General features: G+C 39.4%; 1 protein-coding gene across 1 annotated transcript; it reads right to left on the bottom strand.

Moving 5' to 3' along the window:
* Positions 1-2: 2 nt before the first annotated feature.
* slc26a6l2 (solute carrier family 26 member 6, like 2) lies at positions 3-12,536 on the bottom strand. The gene is made up of 19 exons (XM_079676037.1): positions 12,284-12,536; positions 11,349-11,488; positions 10,587-10,697; positions 10,336-10,499; positions 10,049-10,213; positions 6,834-6,986; positions 6,527-6,609; positions 5,794-5,941; positions 4,254-4,367; positions 4,064-4,141; positions 3,870-3,965; positions 3,671-3,777; positions 3,488-3,557; positions 2,559-2,651; positions 2,291-2,401; positions 1,844-2,185; positions 1,647-1,701; positions 1,303-1,433; positions 3-1,205 (listed from the first exon to the last, which is right to left on the bottom strand). Exons 1-19 carry the CDS (start codon positions 12,427-12,429, stop codon positions 1,179-1,181), a joined length of 2,334 nt encoding a protein of 777 aa, XP_079532163.1. The 5' UTR covers positions 12,430-12,536; the 3' UTR covers positions 3-1,178.
* Between the last annotated feature and the right edge of the window lie 1,501 nt (positions 12,537-14,037).

Raw genomic sequence — 14,037 nt, 5'->3', positions numbered from 1 at the left:
TGTGTTTTTTCTGACTTTTTATTTACAGTCTCATTCATACTTTGTCTAACTCTAGAAATGTACCAAACTATTCTGGTTGAATCACATTTAATATGTTACACCGCCGGTATAAAAACTAGTCAAACATTTCACAGATAACTTGACGGGTCAGGTAGAACAAAGGTGAACCGTAAGCACTCTTAAGGAGAGTGTTCTGTAGTTTACAACACTCGACATTGTTTGCATTGGAGTGGTTCATCCAAGGAACCAATATTTAAGGATCCCTGACACACATTTCCATGTTTTCTGCTGGTTGATAATTGATTAGTCCCATCCCACATCCCACAAATTGAGAAATAATAAACACAGGAGTAAATGTGATTATCAAATGTATTTCTTTTAAATTCTTGCAGACATTTCAAACACAGAAACATGGCCTTGAGCAAATATATTTTGGTGGGCTATTCAAATAATTATTTCCAATTATTTATGTCAATAATTGACACTGGATCCCAAAAATAGAAAAGATGTAAGAGGATTCAGACTTGTGAATACTAACCATAAAAACACCCACATTGTGTTTAAAAGCTGCTACGCCTACTACTGAAATGCCTACTACACCTTAACTGCTATTCAGTTCATTCTTCAATGTTTTGAATTGTAATTAAAGGATTGATAAAGCGTTTCTGAGGCAATGGCCCGACCATACCGGCTGAATATTCACATGTTATTAATGTTTTCTGGAATATATTGTTGGTTCAACAATATAATTGATAGACAGACATATGCTCACACATCGTGGCCCGTTTTTCACAACAACAAGTCTCACATGAGTTTCCCCTTACAGTCAACCTTTCACTCACTCTCTCACACAGGCTATAAATACAGTCTCCTATTTGTCCACTGTTACATTCTCCCACTCAACCCCCGCCCCTTCTCTGTCCCTCACACACGCCACGGAGCGGGAGAGCTGCAATGACGTATTGCCGGCTATCTCATTAGACGATATCATAAAAAGTCTGTTGCCACAGCAACGGCTCCCTGTATTGCCATGGCAACCAACCGCCATGTCAAGGTGGTGCATTCTCCCCCACTGAAGGAGGAGGAGACAATGACGACCAATAGTGAGCAATGATACGTGCAGCAGCCTAAGAAGAGGAGGAGGATGGAGAGAGCTGGAGCGGTCTGACCCCTGATGATTACATCTGAGTGCTGCACGACACATCCTGAAAAAACATCAACATTTAGGGCTAGGGGTGAGAACATTTCAAAAGTATATCACAGCAATGACACGTGAAGTCATTTTGAGAGTGATGAACTCACAAGAAAGAAGTCAGTGTCGCCCAGTTTCTTGAGAATGTGAAGCACTGCATCATGAACTGTGACAAACAGCCGGCTCTTTGGGATGGACTCTGAGAAGAAGCCTGCCGCCTCCAGCTGCTCCACGACACATGCTGATATTTGACCACACAGAGGCATGCATGACAATGAGGTCTGAACGCATTAGACGTAAAGCATTTGATCATAGAAATACATATTTATGTCTGGCTGATGTTTCGGAACAATGTGGCACCTTTAAAGCCGAGACCTTGACACATTCATTATCGAAGCTCCATTGCCTTGACTCTAGGACATTAGGTTTGTCTTGTTGTGTCTAGTTTGCTCACCTTGGCAGCCTGCTAGATAGACGTCCAAATCAATCTCTCCAAAGTCCCTGAAAATCTGATTAAGAAAAGACAGGTATCATTTTATGTATTTTTGTGGGACATTCGATATTTTAATAATGCATATAAGAATGGCCTCCCCCTTCCCACATGTATTCACTTAGTTAGACATATGATGGTTAAATGAAATTAACACACACATTTTTCAAGGTCTTCACAGAGACGGTGTCCACAAAGCTGGTGGTCGAGATGTCCAAGATAATGCTGTGCGTGCCTGACCTGACAGCCCTTTCCTTTTCCTCATTTCCGCGCTGCGATACCTTGTTGATGCCGTGGTAACCTGTTTCTGAATCTGAGTCGGACATGGTTGTGTCATGCTGGTAAGCCTCGTTTACCTGGCCTATACTAAGGCCGTTTGTGGAGGTTTCTGTCAGGCCTAAGGCTACAACATCCCCCTGACTTTGCTCCTTCAGTCCTTCAGAGACTTTCCTCTCATTCATCTCTGAGAAAGTGTCCTTGGAAAGTCGGCGGACAGCTTTTCTCTGCCAAAAGGTAGAAACATTGGAAATAAATAACATTTAGTGACTTATCAGTTTTATATCAAATATGTCATTTTTAAAACTAGAGTGTCATTTAGGATATCATACTTCTTTCTTTGCCTCCTTTTTGGCTTTATTTTTCTCTTTTTCTTGTTTACGCTTTAGTTTCCTTTCTTGCTTCTTCTTTGCCGTCAGCAGCTTCCCGATTTCTATTCCACTCTGCACAAAAAGCCAAGCTTTGCATTAAAGAGAGAAAAAGGGAAAGTGAGACAAGTGAGAGCGATAATGAAAGCAATTAAGGGAGCTGTAGGCAGCGGACAGGGATTTCAAATGCAAGCCTGCACCCAAACACACTTCCACATTCATGGACACACACCTTCTCTTGCAGGGCCTCCAAGTACATCTCAGCATTTGTGTAGTAGATGGTTGTAGATGAACGGAAGATTTTAATTCCTGGAATCTCTTTAGCCTGCAGGGACACAACATGAAGCAGAAGAGTTTTAAAGTGCTGTTCTGCTTTCCGTTCATCTTGTACCTCCCTCAGCTATTGGCTAAATGGAGTTCTACCACCATTTCATGTGCACATTTCAGGGGGAAAAGAAGGTTTTATATTTATATTTAGTTGTATATTAAAATGCAGATAAAGACATTAACGATAAGATTTCTGTTGCCAACAGAGTACCCAAAAATCAAATCTGTTAAATGATTTTTTTTTGCTACTCACAGCATTGGCAAAATGACCTTTTAACAAGACGTAAAGCTATGCTAGAAGCTTTGTAAAGCTGTACCTCAGCTAAATACTCAAATCAGCATGCTAACACTCGTAAAGCAGGTGTAATGTTGACCTTGTGCGACACCTTCTCATAGTGTGTTTTTTTGTTATACTTGCTAATTAGCACTAAACCAAACAGTACAGCTAATCTTGATGAGTATGTCTTTATTTTTGCAATTATTCCAATACTTTGGTCATCATTGGAAACAATGTATGTCCCAATTGTGTGCCAATCATTCTGGTGATTGTTGAGATATTTGTGACGTTGGTATCCCTCAGGCAACTCCGCTAAAATGAAACAACAATGTAGAATAACTATTTTCTTAAGAAATGTATGAACTGTTGACAGTGAACTCTGTAGATAATTAATCAAATATCTTATAATCTAAAAAAAATGTAAAGCTATCTATATCGGTAAATACCAACGGGTTGGCGAGAAAAAGTGTTAACATCCTATTTGGTTGACCTTTTACTTTTCTGTGGATGATTATTATACTGTGTATCATTTTTGTTTGTCACAAAACCATTACTACCTCCTTGTAGGTATCTGTGTCCAGATACAGGTCAGTGCCTGACACGTGGCCCAAGATAGAGTAACGGGGTCTGAAAGGTATTTAAAATGACATTGTTATTGCAGCTCTGTGAAATTGTCATAAAATCTGATATTGTGTTTACATATATACATCTTTAATTAATAATAAGTAGCGTGTAGTTACAGTTGTGTCCTGAAGATGACAGTTAGCATGGAAAAGCCAACGGAGACAGCCAAACCCAGGTCCAAGTTGAGCAGGATGGTGCTTGTGAATGTGACCAGCCACACCATCTAAAGGTTAGCAGAAACACTGACAGTCAGCGGGGTCAAAGGGCTATTCGGTTAAAAAAAAGGATAAACTCTTAGAGAGGATTTAGTCGTACCAGGTCAACCTTGTTGGTCTTCCACAGCAGAGACACATCCAGGAATTGCTTAAACATGCCTTTCAAATTCACAAACACTATTGTGGATAAGACAGCCTAAGGAACAAAAACACATACAGTTAAATCGATATGAACCCACAGCCTTATAGGGCATTCAAAATGATCTGCAAAGAGATTCTGATCAAGAGGGTTACCTTGGGGAGATCTGAAAAAAGAGAACCAATTTTCAAAACCGTGACGAGCACGATGACTGACGAAATCAATCCTGCAACCTGACAAAACACACACAAAAGTATTTAACATAAAAAAGCCCCAAGTAGGACATAATAATTAAATATAATTAGTGGTATTCGGGCCTCTTCCCCCCCCCATATGTGTGTTTACTTGTGTCTTGCCCCCTGTGCTCTCCTGCACGAGGCTGCGAGACAAGGAGGAAGTCACAGAGTAACACTGAAAGAAGCCGCCGACAGTGTTACTGAGACCCAAAGCAACCAGCTCCTGAATAAAAGAGGAAGAGCAAAAAACACCACATTTAGGTTGAGAAACTGATGACAATTACAACACTATTCATATCCTAGCCATTAGTGTACTCGTATATAAGAGGCTGTTACCTGGGGTCAACAACAAAGTTTAGTTTTCATTAACTTTGTAGCCATGTCAACACATTTCTGCCAGGCTGAGAGCATTGCCAAGCTTATTTAAGACACACTTGATTGCATAAAGCTTGTTGAACATTAATTATTTAGGAGGCCAGCTCTTAGAGGCTGTGAGTGCTCCCAGACTGCCTCGCTCCAAAACAGAATGATCGCAGTCACATGCCTCCGCAAGTATTTGTGAATAAGTCTGTGTGCTATACACAAGAAAAAGCTATTTTTCAATACTGACTGTAGAGAAAGCACAGGTTGTTAAAGGTTCTTTGTATGACTATTTCCTGGAGTAGACCTGATGTTCTAGCAAACGGAAGACAGTGCAGTTCAATCGCAGGTCGTGGTTTGGCATAAATAATGAATAATCAGAAGAGAAAGCCAAAGATAGCATCTTCATTATACATACAGTGCTCTTCTATAGTACCTGTGATCACATTTATACATGCTTTGTGTCTACATTTTTCCAGATGTGAGTATACACAATTAAACACTTTAAGATAAAGTGCAAAATGAACTTAGTGAAACTGCAACTATGTGTTATGCATGTGTATGTTCGGCTTTGGAGGGCTTTGTAACATGACGTTATGCCATGTGAGATGTTTGAGGCATTTAGAAATGGACTTATATTACTGGCTTATATAGCCAACTCCTTTTGCCAACTTCTTAAAAGGTTTAGGCGATCAAATTTCAGTGCGCCATTACTATTAGGATATAATTAAGAAATTGATGTTGCCTAATATGAGCTGTAGATGGAGACTATGGGGAAACAAGAGAAACCTCTTTTCTAAAATTGCACATAAATGCAATATGTAATCATTTCTTGACTGTAAAATCCAATTTGTAGAAAGTGCTTTTGAAAAGCAAAGGCACACTTACATTCAAATTAATAATCTACTCTTTACAGTTTTGGAAAATCAATTGTGTTGTGCTCAGCATTAATATGACATACAGGCAATCTTTGATCAAAACATCTATGTATTGACGTAGCGAATAAAATATCCACATTATACATATTAAATTAACCAAGCATCAGAACAAATCTGTAAAGTTTTGAATTGCTCTGTTGTTGGGGTGGGGCTTGATCCAGGAAATGTTTCCACCAATGTGCCAGTGAGTCATGACCAACTGTGAGCGAGCAGAAGTCTAATATTAGGCCATTAGACTCTTCACTGTTAGCACTGAGTCAGAGAGGAACCATTCAAACTCTCACAGATGTTTGATAGTACCACAGGGTGTGTGTGTTTGTGTGTGTGTGTGTGTGTATATGTATTCCTTACCTGGTTGCTGTCCACCTTGTAGCCATGTTTGAGGGCAAATGTTTTGCCCAGAGAAATGTTGATGGCGTAGCCCACAATTGCTATTGCAAAAGCATCACCTATCACATCTGTGAATAAGGTGGCATCTGGGGCACGAGGGGCCTTAAGCCTGGGGCAGGAGGCAAAGATGAGTGGTTTAGGTTTTTATCACTTGTGTCTCGCTCAGCACACAGAATCCAGATAAACGAGTAGCTCTACAAACGGAAATGTCCCCTCTGTGGGACGGATGTAAGTATTCTGAAACAACTCAGGACATTTTCGCAGAGGCGGTTAAATCTCTTGACATTAAGCATCATTATGTAATTACTGAACCATAAAATAACAGCTTCAAAACATTGTACATTAACTTGTACAAGGGAGAATGGGGTCTCTGTTATTGCCACACTGCTTCCTGAACGGCTGTTCTTAAACTAAGTAACTTTGGTGGGTCATACAATCTCCCAGAAGAAGAGCGCACACTTTACAGTGTTTTGGAGAAACTGGATCACATTTTATTGAATTCCAAGATTATGAAAAGCTACTGGCTCACTCACTTAAAAACTCACTGACGCCCTGTTTCTATGCAGGCTGTGTCACTGTTAACAGCTTGATATTATCTTCACAGCATGTGGTAATGTTGTGGTTGTGATCTTGTGAATTGCCTCGAATAGCTGCCCTGAATCTGACCTCTCTAAACACACAAAGTTAAACTTACCCACTTGGAATCTCTCCAACAACATCAATGTTATATTTACTTGTAAGGTCGGCAAAGTGGATAATGATTGTTGCTGCTATGATCTGTTAAAAACAGGAACAAGCAATTATTGTCGTATGTGGGGTAAATCATTATTTTCAGCACATGCAAGCCTTATTTTTTAAACAAGGACATCATTGCCTCCATTGTGATTAAGATGCCCCCTGCTGGACCATTACATTAATACAACTAAGCAAAAAAGAAAAGAGAGGAAACATCTAAGCATCTCTGCTTAGATGTTTCCTCTCTTCTTCCCTCTTTTACTTACTGCTATGATTTCTATTGGGATGGGCATAGGCAACTTCTGTCTGTAGCAGTCATTGATTTCTTTGACAACAATGAGAACAGAAAGCGCAACCAAGCTGACCACCAGCTCTGGCACTTTGGTCTCAGGCAGCAGCCGGCATATATCCACCAAGGTCTGTAAGAAAAGAGTTGGAGAGAGGAGGGGAAACAAAAGGGAGGAAGTTGAAATCTCATGTCACCTTGTGAAAAAGGACGGTCAAAAATAGAAATGTTTAACAATACAATACCACTTTTTATGATAAGAGACTGTCAAAAGTGTTTGTCTTTTTAACTCAAGCCCCTGATATTATAGTTTTTGGGACTTTAATTTGTAGTATTATGAGATGCTAATGTTGCTTCTCCCCACCGGAAAAATAACCCATTTACACCTCAAGCAGGGAAAATAAAAAAAGATGATATCAGTAGACAGTAGACAGAAAATGTTCCTCTTTTTTTGGTTTTGTTTCACTGATTAAACAAAACATGATATAATGTGTTAATAAGTCAACTTTAGAGGTGTTATAGAAGGAATTTGTAACCTTTGGACAGGGCAAGGCTAGCTGTTTCTAAGCTAACCTTTCCGTGAATTATTTGATTTGTTGAAACCGGGTAGGGGTGTAACCATAGCCGTGGGAACATGTTTCAAATGGGGGGTGCTGTGGGGAGGACGCCAGCGCCAATTCAGACCAATGTGCTGCCCTAGGCAATATTTTAGCTGGCAATGAAAAACCTATACAAAAGACCAATACACTTCAAAAAGACAGCTTACATAAAAAGGCTTCAAATGTATTTAGTATTGCATGAACATGTTTTAATTGGGGGGTGGACTTCACATCCTCTAGGTCTAGGGGGGTCTGGGGGTGCCCCCCGGGAAGATTTTTTTAACATTTTAAAGTAAAATGCTTCAACCTGGTGCACTTTGAGCACACAATTACTAGAGACTGATCTACTGTTGGGGGTACAACTCTAAACACCCATATGAAAAATATCGGTTTGCCTTTTATTAATCAAATAAGTATGTGAACATTTCCAATAACCTACGATAGCCAATAACAAATAAATGTAGGCTAGCGTATTTTCTTTTTGTTGTTCATTTATATCTTATTTGACTAGTTAACATTTATTTATTTATGCATATTTTTAAAATCTCTCCAGTTTTAAACAATATTTTTAGTTTACTGTCCTATAGTATACATTGGAATGATTTCAAACCTGTTTTTATTTATCCTAATAATTATAAAGGTGTGCCTTGGAAATATTTGTTTACATAAATTGTGATCAAAACGTTTGAAACCCACTGAGATAACTTAGACTAAAGTGAACTATCTAAACACTCAGAGTCCTTTACCTCACTGAGCCTCTGTCTGACAGGAGAGCTCTTCCGCCACATTATTGTAGAAACAGCTTCTTATATCCGTTAGCGCAGCAGAAGCTAACAACATTCCCCGCCGGTATCGGTGCACCCCCTCTCTCTATCTATCTATCTCTCTCTCTCTCTCTCTCTATCTCTCTCTCTCTATATATCTCTCTCTCTCTCTCACTTTGGCTGTGAACTGCGGGCGCCTGATGAGCCAACATCCCCCACTTTCATCACTTACAGCGCCCATCGTACAGGGCAAATGGAAAATGTAACCGTGGTGAAAAGGGTGTTATCTTATCTTAATTATGAATGTTGTTACATCAAGGCTTTTTTTTGTATTATAGTTGTATTATATTTGTATTTACTCTTGTGGAAGTGCAGATCCCCTTTCCTCCACCAGGGGGTGCTGCAGGACCCTCAGCACCCCTACTTCCCACGGCCCTGGGTGTAACGGTTCACAAACATTTCGATTCGGTACGTACCTCGGTTTTTAGGTTTGTTTGTAATAGCTTTGGCTCGGTCTAAACTTTTTGCGAGTGGTGGAGGCTTAAATGCTAGTGGGAGTTGGGTTTGCACTTCAGTCTTTTTTCTTTTGGTACCGGTGATATTCACATTCGGGTGATGCTTTTTCAAATGAGTGTGCAAGTTTGATGTATTGCCAGCCGCGTAACCAATTTTAGTTGGAACAATGCCGACAAACAGCTTTGGTTCGGTCCACCTGTCTTTGTCCGTCATCCTTGTACATAACTGCGAAACCAAAATGTTCCCAAACCGGAGACTTCAATGATGCTGGAGGATTTTCGAGCTCAACTTTATCTGCGTTCGCCATTTCGACAGTTCGTCAAATGACTGACTACATTTGAACGCATCCCTGTGACCAGCTCTCATAGTATGCCTCTCGTCCAATGAAATGACTTGCTCGCTCTATGACGCGTTTAACCCAATGTGAGCAAATTACTCTGAATGCTGCGACGATGGCTGCGACGCAGCACCTGAGATTACCTCCAAAAAGTTGTTGACGTTCTCAATTTTTTACGTTTAACGTTATTATATATACACACGTGTACCGAACCGAAGGGCCCGTACCGAAATTATTCGGTACGGTACCGTTACACCCCGTTACACCCCTAGTTGACAGACAAACTATTAGTAACCTGCCTTTCAAGTATGTAACGGTAACATATCCACCAGGCATTGTTGAATCTCTAGAAAGGTATTATATTTCACCATCATAGATTGTTGTGGTTTCTTCACAATTCATTAGCACCTACAGTATACACCTACACTATAAACATCTCACATCTATGATGAAGTATTTAGTCAGTGATTTAGTTGGTTAGTTAGTTAGTGAGTTAGTGAGTTAGTGAGTTAGTGAGTTAGTGAGTTCCCCTATGACACTTATCATTATTTTTTTGTTTGATTGTTTGTGTTCTGTTGTAACTCCTGTCATGTCAGACTCCCATTTTGCTGGCCTTGTGTCAGTAGATCCTGTACTGTATACTGTTCCACTTTCACTTGTTTGCTGCAAGATTGTCTTTTGCCATGTGCCTGCTTTCTAGCATTTTTGTATCTCAGCCTGCCAGTACCTGTGTTCGACCCGTGTTATGACCTTTTCCCCCGGACTCTGATTTTGTCTAGCCATACCTTGCCTTTTAATTAATTCAAGACTTCAGCTTTTGTTTGAATCATGCTTTTGGGTTTTTATCCTTGAGTTGTTCCAAACTTGTATTTATTGCTGAGCGTTAATAACATGATCTGAACCTTGCCTACCCTCTGTTAGTCTATCAGTCAATCTCTTGTCAGTATCCGTATCCTGATTGTTAATGTCGTATACTCACATAAATAAGGGAGAGTGGACCAGTGAAGCGAGCTGGCTTGACTCCAAAAAGGTACTTGAGCTGGGACACACAGACATGGCATGCTGACCCAGTGGTGTAGCCTCGAATCAGTGGTTCAGACAGGTAGGTGACAACGAAACCAAACCTCACCACACCTAACAGGATCTAAGTATGGATAGAAAGAGAGAAATTATCAAAATGTGTGAAATATTACATAAAAGGGTTGCTCAGTACTGTGATACAGTCATAAACAGTTTTATATTTGATCAGAATTAACACAATCACACCTGAAAGATTCCTGTCAAGACCGTGAGGGAACATGCTATTTCTACTCTGTGTGCATCTCGCGCATCAAGGTCTGTCCCGTTAGTGCCGTTTGCAGGAAAGTTAATGTCTGGTGCCAGCCTCTCCGTCACGCTCCCAATCATGATGCTGATCACAGCAAATGTTCCTGAACATACAAAACGTCAGCATTTTTGGTAAAGTTCTTTCAGTAATTTTTGATTTCTGCCACTTTCACACATGTTTTCTTAGTCACCTATGGAGATGTGTCTGGAAGTGCCAAAGATGAAGTAGACCAGAACCGGGTAAAGGGAGGTGTAAAGGCCAAACACTGGGCGTAAGGAGGCCAGAAGGGCATATGCCATGCCTGATTCAAATAAAAAAAGCACTGTTGTTACATATTTGGCTGTCAAAACACTCATAAGACATGTTGGGTAATGGACTAACTTTATTTCTCTCTGAGAGTAAGGAAAGATCCATACCTATCATAGCTGTTTATTGTAGAAAGCCTCAACCAGGAGACGGTTAGCTTAGCAAAGAGAGTGGAAGCAGGTCAAAAAGCTACCCTGGGTTTCTCAATAGGTAAAAAAATAAGCTACTAGTACCTTTAAAGTTTACTGAATAATATCTTGTTTGATTATCCATGCAAAGATTTTTGTATTAAAGGGGAAAAAATAAACACTTGTTGATATTTACTGGCTATGAGCAGTGAGTTCCTGGGATATGGGGAAACAATAATTGGTCACATTTACATTCAATTGGATTTCTAGAACAACAAAAAAACTTTGGAGCGGCTGGTGGGCAGACTTTGTTACATTTGTTTGCAGTCTTAATGCTAAGCTAAACTCAAACTCTCCTGGATTGAGCTTCAAGTTTACACACATGGGTTATTTTCTCTTCTCAGTAAGAAGACAAGTGCATTTCCCAAAATGACAAACTATTTATTTAAAGTGACAAGTTTGCTAAGCTTTTGAATGTGGATAAGCCCCCTTCAGTGTTCACATTCACACATACAAACCCTGTGGCAGATGCATGATGCCCACACTGCAGCCAGAGATCAGGTCCCCGATGAAGTTTTCTCTGATGGAGTAGTGAGGCAGCCAGCTGAGCACGGGGATCCAGCTCAGCAAGGTGTGCTTCAGTCTGGGCACCGAACACCTGCAACAGTCATACATTTATTCATATTCCAATGTGACTGTTTTTACACTAGGGTTTCTGCCTAAAAAGTCACATAAAACATGTATATTGCACGCCTTGGTTTTGTTCTTCATTCAAATTTCAGTATGAGCACATTTGAATTAGTTTCCCTGAAGAGCGATTATCTAACATATTGAAACGTTTAAAAAAAACATTGCTTGTTTAGAAAAAAAAACAGATGTGCTAACAAATTCAAATATTCTGTGTCTTGAGAATTGGAACACCTGCTACATTTTTATCTTTATCTGCTGGCCTTGTAAAAAACGGACACATTGGATAACACCAGCATAGGCAACTTGTGACATCGAACCTGAGGTTTGTCCTTGTCTGCAAAAATGTAACTACATTTTATTAATGATTATCATAATTGAATAGGATATATTTAATCTTAGAAGAACGTGATGTTTATATGATTGCTTGATATTTTCATTAAGAGTTTTAAATGATGTTTCACAGGTTATCGTTCAACAATAAAAAACCGCTCAATAAAACTGTGAACTTTGCTCATCCAATTACATAAAACGGTTGTTCAGCGTTTTCTTTTTTCACCAGCATTGTACTTTGAGATAGCAAAACAGTTACATGCACAAACTCATTCATAACAGATTCACTCATTCATGAGTGTCACTTTTAAAAGTTTGAGTGAGCAGTGAGAGGTACAGAGACATTTACAAGCATGCAAATACACATCTGCAAATGCATAAAGTTAATCCAGTTTTTGCACACCTCCATCCCCTGCATCTTCTCTTTCTTTACCTCAGGGACTCTTTCAGCCGTTCTCCCAGGGTTGGTTTGGTGGACCAAGTCCCTTTTTGTGCCACTTCATCCAGATGTATCTCATCCAGAACCCTCCTCTTCACAAAATACTCCCCAACGGAGCAGTCCTTCTTCTCCGTGTCCATTTCTCCTAGACCAAATTCACCAGACCCCCTAAAGCCGGTGTCCTCCTCGACTGCCTGAGGATGTTTGTTGTTACAACACCACACAATGTATAGCAAGAGTCAAGCCTCCTCACCTCCTATACTGATTAACAGTGCTTGTTTTTGGATTGTGGGAGGACTGTTCCTTCCTTTCCTTGCAGGAGAAGAACCACCAGCCCACATTTACCTGCTCTGCATACACACACACACCTCAGGACATGTGTGTGTGATAGTGAATGTCACCTTTTAGTTATTAACTTGGTGAACAACACTTCAAACTGTGAGATAGAAAAAAATACCTCTTGTATTATCCTTGCAAGAGGTCAATGACAATAAACTGCCATAGCTGATGGTGCATACAGACATAACTGTATGTAACATTCATTAATGCATGTGAAAAATCCCACTGTGACTATTCTTTTTTCATAATATGAAAAAGAATAAAGTTTGTATGGTTTTAATTGTATGAAACATCTCACCCGCAGACAGCTTGTGAGCCATTGAGCTACTGGCATTGCCCAATATGCTTTATGTGATTTGTCAACCCTTTTTCTAACATAAACCCAAAATAAAAGAAAACACTCAAAATTAGCTAGAAATGTTCTACATTTAATATAATAATGTAATGTTATGTAATGTGGTCCATTTCTCTTACACATACAACGCGTCAGATCACATCAAATTACTAGACTAGTACAAACTAAAACTTTATGGATGATGTACAATACGCAATATGTCTCTCTATATATACTGTACATTCTGTATCCATACAAAATATTTTACATTAATTATTTATAATATTTATAATATTTATATTTGTTATAGAAGTGGTGTCCAATTAATCTGTGTATGCCTGTCTAAGATATCTGACCTGTTGTTGCCGCTAACAAAGCTTGTGAGCCGGTATATTAACGTTTGTACCAAGACATATCATAAAAATACTAAAAACGTTCACTCCAGAAAATATATTTTTCTGAAAACATGTAGTCCTTTTTGTCTGAAACACAGTCACCAGGCAGTGGTCTTGGCAGGGTTTTTAAGCTGGAAAATAAAAAATATCCATTTTACTCTTTTTCAATGTTATCTTAGATGTAAAGTGAACAAATCATTTATAAAATAAGGTTTTGCAATAAAGAAATATTGGAAATAGTTTAATTAAAACGATGTAATACGCATGCTCAAACAAGCTACTTCAACATGGTAACAGCAAGCCAGGACACGTGCAGACACATCTTACTAATAAGTAATGTTTTACATTAACATATTTAGGTAGTCATTTTCCAACCTCTACTGTTTTTTGTGTTTTCCAACAATCACATGGCTAAACAAGCATTTTACGTTGAGGAACAAATGGCTCATAGGAAAATATTTCAGTTTTGTGCCTGAAATGACTCACAGTCATGGATGTGTGTTAGACGAAATAATAAAAGCTCTTGCAAATATTAACCCTGGACCCTCACACCCGTGTAAATGTGTGCTGTTAAAGCTTGAGGCTAACTTGATGACGAGGCACAGCTGAAAAGATAACTGGAATAATCCTTGAGAAAATTCCACAACCATACTCAGCTGATTCACAGATTACACATTATA

Source organism: Notothenia rossii, assembly GCF_949606895.1.
Source record: "Notothenia rossii genome assembly, chromosome: 4".
Taxonomy (NCBI): domain Eukaryota; kingdom Metazoa; phylum Chordata; class Actinopteri; order Perciformes; family Nototheniidae; genus Notothenia; species Notothenia rossii.
The sequence above is the reverse complement of the archived record's forward strand: the minus strand, read 5'-3'. Positions and strand labels throughout refer to the sequence as shown.

Coding starts and splice junctions, on each gene's coding strand:
- slc26a6l2 (XM_079676037.1), bottom strand. CDS start 12,429: ATGGACACGGAGAAGAAGGACTGCTCCGTTGGGGAGTATTTTGTGAAG. Junction 2,402..2,558: donor TGGAGGCCCTGCAAGAGAAG/GTGTGTGTCCAT, acceptor CTTTTTGTGCAG/AGTGGAATAGAAATCGGGAA. Junction 1,434..1,646: donor CTATCTAGCAGGCTGCCAAG/GTGAGCAAACTA, acceptor GTCAAATATCAG/CATGTGTCGTGGAGCAGCTG.